At 46.5% G+C, this 6,712-nt stretch overlaps 1 protein-coding gene across 1 annotated transcript in view; it reads left to right on the top strand.

Annotated features, from left to right (window-relative positions):
* prkn (parkin RBR E3 ubiquitin protein ligase) overlaps window positions 1-6,712 on the top strand; it is a gene marked incomplete at its 5' end in the record, with an annotated part of 22,933 nt that overhangs the window by 13,987 nt on the left and 2,234 nt on the right. The window contains 7 exon segments of the mRNA XM_014027372.1: window positions 1,329-1,412; window positions 1,523-1,638; window positions 3,710-3,846; window positions 3,921-3,982; window positions 4,068-4,298; window positions 6,024-6,141; window positions 6,229-6,702. Coding sequence (XP_013882826.1) covers window positions 1,329-1,412; window positions 1,523-1,638; window positions 3,710-3,846; window positions 3,921-3,982; window positions 4,068-4,298; window positions 6,024-6,141; window positions 6,229-6,332 — 852 coding nt within the window.

The following is a 6,712-nucleotide window of genomic DNA, read 5'->3' on the forward strand; positions in this document are numbered from 1 at the left end:
CAGTTGTCATGATCTGTGTTTATTTTCTTAGTTTTTCTAGTATTTTCAGGGTTCCCCAGTGTGTCACAGCTCAGCTGCTCCCTATATGTCTGATTAGTCACCCTCGTGTTTCTCCCCAGGTGTTTTGTGTTTCAATCATTAGTTTTCTGTGTATTTAAGCCCTGTCCTGTCTCTGTCTTTCGTCGGATCATTTTGTTTGTTTCATGGTTTGGTTTGTCTCTGTGCCTTGTCCCCTGCCTCTGAGATCTCCATGGTTTTTGTAAGTAGAGCTGTCTTTACAGCAGTTTTTTGTTACTTCAATAAATTTTTGTTAAACTTTGTGAGCCTGCCTGCGCCCTGGGTCTGTTCTGCCTAAATCATCACAGCAGTCTGTTTGTCTGTCCAGCTTTTGCTCTCCTACTTACAGCATTTTCACAAGTTGTAAAGTGAACTTCCACGTGTCATTTTGGAGAAATCTACACCAACTAAACACCAAGTATGAAACATCTCCACTGCCGGTGAGGGCTCCAGAGCTCGACCATAACTCAGCCTTTAGACTCAGATAGATGAGATGATTCCATTGGTCATGACTCAGCTCTGGGTGGACTGGACTGACACAGTCCTGATGGGTCTGCCAGCTCCCTCTGGAAAGCTCCTGTGGAACCCCAGTTCAACCACTGCTGCTGCTGCACGTGTGGTGCACGAGGCTACTCACTGCGTCACACTCCCAGAGCGCAGCAGTGCCAAACTGAAAAATCATTTTTCCTCAAAACGTCTGATGAGCCACTCATCATCAGAAAATCATATCTGTTTATAAATAAAAGCTCTGTGTTACACTACAGTAAGGCTGAATCTGTTCCTGTGTATTTCCTCTGTATTACTGTGTATTCCTGTGTATTTCCTCTGTATTCCTGTGTACCTCTTCTGTATTCCTGTGTACCTCCTCTGTATTACTGTGTATTCCTGTGTATTTCCTCTGTATTCCTGTGTACCTCTTCTGTATTCCTGTGTACCTCCTCTGTATTACTGTGTATTCCTGTGTATTTCCTCTGTATTCCTGTGTACCTCCTCTGTATTACTGTGTACCTCCTCTGTATTACTGTGTATTCCTGTGTATTTCCTCTGTATTCCTGTGTACCTCTTCTGTATTCCTGTGTACCTCCTCTGTATTACTGTGTATTCCTGTGTATTTCCTCTGTATTCCTGTGTACCTCCTCTGTATTACTGTGTACCTCCTCTGTATTACTGTGAACCTCCTCTGTATTCCTGTGTACTTCCTGTGCAGTACCACTCTGTTAGTATTTGTACTCACAGCGGTGGCTGACTGTTGGACCTGTTTTCTGTCTCAGGGTCCATCTTGTTGGGACGATGTCCTCCTGCCAGGACAAATTCATGGCATCTGTCAGGCTGATGGCTGTCCTGGTAACGAAGCGGTAAGGGGTCGGACTATGATGATTAAACCGGATCAGGAGAGTTATTGATTGGTGATGATCTGTGATTAAACTGGATCAGGAGTTATTGATTGGTGATGATCTGATCGCAGGAGTTCTACCTGAAGTGTGCGTCTCATCCCACTACAGAGGATGACGTCTCTGTGACCCTTGACCTTATTGTGACCAACATCAGAAGAGTGCCGTGCATTGGCTGCACCGACATCATGTAACGCAAACACAATGATGTGTGTGTGTGTACGGGTTTTTCCTACAACATGGGGTATTTTTTACAAAAAAAAGCAGCCAGGTGGGGACCGAAGTGAATTGTGGGGACCACTGTCAGGTCCCCACAGGTCCAAATGCATGTTCCAGGTGTGGGGTTAGGTTTAGGACCAAGGTTTAGGTTAGTTTTAGGCTCAGGTAAGTTTCTGTGAGGTTAATTTTAGAGTATATGGTCAGGGTTAGGATATAAAGTCTAAAAAACATGAATGGAAGTCAATGGAAGATCCCCATGGGGTCAAGAAACAAACGTGTGTGTGTGTGTGTGTGTGTGGTGGGACACTGGGTGTCACTAATAGACAGAAAAACTGGAAATGATTTCTAAGAACCAGAACAGAAAAAGAGGCAGACTTGATGTTTTAGTTTTTCAGAACATTAGGACTGATTTGGTCATAGTTGGATCATGGTTGGGTCATGGTTGCGTCACGGTTGTGTCATGGTTGGGTCATAGTTGGGTCATGGTTGGGTCTTGGTTGGGTCATAGTTGGGTCATGGTTGGGTCATAGTTGGATAATGGTTGGGTCATGGTTAGGTCATGGTTGGATCGTGGTTGGGTCATAGTTGGGTCATGGTTGCATCATGGCTGGGTCATAGTTGGGTCTTGGTTGGGTCATGGTTGGTCATGGTTGTGTCATGGTTGGGTCATGGTTGGATTATGGTTGGGTCATGGTTGGGTCATAGTTGGGTCATGGTTGTGTCATGGTTGGCTCATGGTTGGATCATGGTTGTGTCATGGTTGGGTCATGGTTGCGTCATGGTTGGGTCATAGTTGGGTCATGGTTGGATCATGGTTGGATCATGGTTGGGTCATGGCTGAGTCATGGTTGGGTCATAGTCGGGTCTTGGTTGGGTCATAGTTGGGTCTTAGTTGGGTCATGGTTGGGTCATAGTTGGGTCATGGTTGGATCATGGTTGGGTCATGGTTGGGTCATGGTTGGGTCATGGTTGGATCATGGTTGGGTCATAGTTGGGTCATGGTTGAGTCATAGTTGGGTCATGGTTGTTTCATGGTTGGGTCATGGTTGGGTCATGGTTGGGTCAAAGTTGGATCATGGTTGGGTCATAGTTGTGTCATGGTTGGGTCATAGTCGGGTCTTGGTTGGATCATGATTGGGTCAAAGTTGGGTCATGGTTGCGTCATGGTTGGGTCATGGTTGGGTCATAGTTGGGTCATGGTTGGGTCATAGTTGTGTCATAGTTTGGTCATGGTTGGGTCATAGATGGGTCATGGATGGGTCATGGTTGGGTCATGGTTGGGTCATAGTAGTGTCATAGTTTGGTCATGGTTGGGTCATAGTTGGATCATGATTGGGTCAAAGTTGGGTCATGGTTGCGTCATGGTTGGGTCATGGTTGGATCATGGTTGGATCATGGTTGGGTCATAGTTGTGTCATAGTTTGGTCATGGTTGGGTCATAGTTGGGTCATGGATGGGTCATGGTTGGGTCATGGTTGGGTCATAGTAGTGTCATAGTTTGGTCATGGTTGGGTCATAGTTGGGTCATGGATGGGTCATGGTTGGGTCATAGTAGTGTCATAGTTTGGTCATGGTTGGGTCATAGTTGGATCATGATTGGGTCAAAGTTGGGTCATGGTTGGGCCATGGTTGGGTCATGGAACTCACATGTCTCTGTCCTCACAACTGTTTTCAGGTCCATATAGTATTTTGGAAACATTCAACCTAAATGACTGTAGTTTTATTATTTTTGTAGCAGATTATCAGATTCCATGCTTGTCTTCAGTTTTGTTTTGATCTGAGTATTCAGGAGTTGGATTTCAGCAGATTAAAATGTTTTAAGGACCTGCAGACACTCTGTACTGCCTTGCTTGGCAGCACAAAGGTGCATCAGTGGTAAACAGACTTCAGGTCCCTGTGCCATCTTGCTTCATTCAGAAAGCAGGTGTCTGAGTCCAGCTGTTCTGTAGAAATGTTTTTGTTAGTTCAGTATCGAGGTAAGGGCCCCAAACATAACCAATTGTCCATCCTGTCTCACCTGTTGTCTCCTGCCTGTCTCTCAGGGACGTGGTCCTGGTCTTCCAGTGTCCTCAGCGTCATGTGATTTGTCTGAGCTGTTTTCAGCGGTACTGTCAGACTCGCCTGAACGAGCGTCAGTTTGTTCAGCACCCTGTGATTGGATACTCTCTGCCGTGTGCAGGTGAGGGTGGGGCAGCCTCAGCTGGGGGCAGGTGAACTGGTGTGAGGGTCATTTACTGATGTCTTTGTTTCCAGTGGGCTGTGAAGACTCACTGATCAAAGAGTTGCATCATTTCAGGATTCTGGGAGAAGAACAGGTGATTTCCCTTCATCCCACAGGTAGTCCTCACAGTGGCAGGTGTACTGACCCAGAACACCTGTCCTCTGCCATGTGTCTGTCAGTATGAGCGCTACAAGCAGTACGGGGCAGAGCAGTGCCTGCTCACCATGGGAGGGCTGATGTGTCCGTCACCAGGCTGCGGGGCGGGACTTCTGCCACCTGAGGGCAGCAGGAGGGTAGAGTGTGACCAACGGCTGGGCTGCGGCGCCGTGTTCTGCAGGGACTGCAGGAGAACGTACCACCAGGGGGCGTGTGAGGCCGTGCCAGCTCCGCCCACAGCTGACACCTCGCAGGTGAGTCACAGCTAGGGATGGGTACCTTTGACATTTTAATCGTTTCGGTACCTGGGAATTGGTACCGGTACTTAACGGTACCAATTTTTGGTACTTTGTGTGTGTAATGTTTTTTTTAATAATAAACTTTTATTATTTTTTACATATTTCTCAATATATAAAATTAACAAATATCAAGACAACATCCAACTCTTTGTATTATAACATGAGTTGTGTAACTTATTTCTTTAAGGTGAAAACTGTTGAAAACAACAACTGTTTTGTCTTATTACACAAATTAAAATCCAGCTCCACGTGTTTCTATTGATGTCATTTCCCCACTAGAAACATGTGTGATGGAGGTCCATGAAGGTAAATAAGTTTAAATGAAATAAAAGAGGATTGAGTTAAAATAAATGAAAGGTATTTAAGGTACGTTTTGAGCATCCAGAACACGTCCAACACTTCAAGTTATCAGCTTGTGTTGTTTAGGTCAGACGAGTTCGGACTGTCAGGAAGCTCCTCTGTTTTCCTCTGCTGCTCTCTGTTTAATGGAGGATGAAATAAAGAATCAAGAATCGTTTATTGTCATTCATACACAACATCAGATGCAATGCAGAACTACATTTGCAGTTTAGACCATCCGTCTGGAGAAACACACACACATGACAGACATGGGGAACGAATGTCCAGGGCCCTGTGAAACGTAGTGCGCTACTTGCAGTTTAGAATACACACATAGGAAGGATGAGTTAAAAAAAGAGCTTTGATCCTGTGTTTCATACAAAAACAGAAAACACATGAGCATCGCACAAAAAAACTACTCTACAAATAGGAGCAGAGGCAGCTGAGCCGGGGGGGGGGGGGGTGGGGGGGGCAAATATGGACAGGGGAAGGGATTGCAGAGGAACCGGTGACATCAAGGACAAAGCATCAGGACCAATCAGAGACCTCCAGAGTCCAACCAGTTGTTATCAATTGAACACAGTTCACCAGAGTTCAGTTCTCTGTTCCAACCAACGTGGCCTTGGACTGGGACCAGACACAGGTGGGGGATGGGGAGAGGGAGGGGGGAGAATCAAGGCTTCCACCCACACATATCATCCAGGGAGTTTTATCAGTCTGTGACCAAGGTCACATCTGTGGAGATCCAATGATGGAATAAGTTCTTTAGAGCAACAGCAGACCTCTTTCCTCCACTGCTTTAAGTCTTAACTGAGCCTCTGTGTTGTGAAAATGCCAGATATTCCAGATTAGTTACCATCTTGCCTCTCCTGTATGAACTTCACCCAGATGTTGCCCTCACTCCCTGTGCCACTGGGCTGTGATCCTAGTTAGAACCACATCCAGTTTACGATTCAACTCTGCCACCATTTGAGTCTGTGCGTTCACCGTACGAGAGATTCCTTCCAGGGTCACAGACAGCTTCTCCCAGGCCCGGACTGCTGTCAGGGTCGTTCTCATTTTCTGATAAACCAGAACTCCTCCACAGCCGATCAGCAGGAATCTGATTATCATAAATCCAAATATGAAAACATCTTCAACGTCCTCAATGGAAAGAGGTGCCAGGCAGATCAGGTTCACGTGAATAGATACTCTGTAGTACCGACAGAATTTGGTCTGTACATAAAAAAGTATCAAATTTGGTACCCATCCCTAGTCAGAGCTGACACTTCACAGATGAGTGACAGGACTGCAGGGTGATGATGGTGATGATGAAGAGGTTAACCTGTCAATCACCCTCAGGGTTTCGTGGTGAGAGAGGAGGCGTCTCAGAGAGGGAGGTGGGATCAGGCATCTCTGCTGCTCATCCAGGAGTCCACCAGACCCTGTCCTCAGTGTGCAGTCCCTGTGGAGAGAAACGGTAACATGACAGGAACATGTGTGACGTTACAACCTGACACCACACACACACACAGACACACACTGACAGTCTTGTGTCTCTCTGAAGGTGGCTGCATGCACATGCACTGCTCTCTGTGCAGAGCTGAGTGGTGCTGGCTCTGTGGTGTGACCTGGAACACAGACTGTATGAGGAACCACTGGTTTGGATAAGAGCTGCTGCTGTGTGCCCAGCACTCTGCCATTGTCCCAGCAGCTCTCCACCCACCTGAGGACCACCTGTTCACCTAGCATTTAGCTGCTCCTTATTCTAGAGACAAATAAAGACCGTCCCCCCACCAGGGGCAGAGTGGGACAATAATCCAGACCAGCACCACCTGATGAACACAAACCAGTCTGTTAGACACTCTGAGTACATGCTGTCTACAGTCAGAGCATCTTAACAGACATGTTCACCATCAAGCATGTCCTGTACCAGTCTGTAAACACACTAACAGTCCTGTACCAGTCTGTAAACACATAACAGTCCTGTACCAGTCTGTAAACACATAACAGTCCTGTACCAGTCTGTAAACACATAACAGTCCTGTACC

This window comes from Austrofundulus limnaeus, unplaced genomic scaffold (assembly GCF_001266775.1).
Source record: "Austrofundulus limnaeus strain Quisiro unplaced genomic scaffold, Austrofundulus_limnaeus-1.0 Scaffold642, whole genome shotgun sequence".
Lineage (NCBI taxonomy): Eukaryota > Metazoa > Chordata > Actinopteri > Cyprinodontiformes > Rivulidae > Austrofundulus > Austrofundulus limnaeus.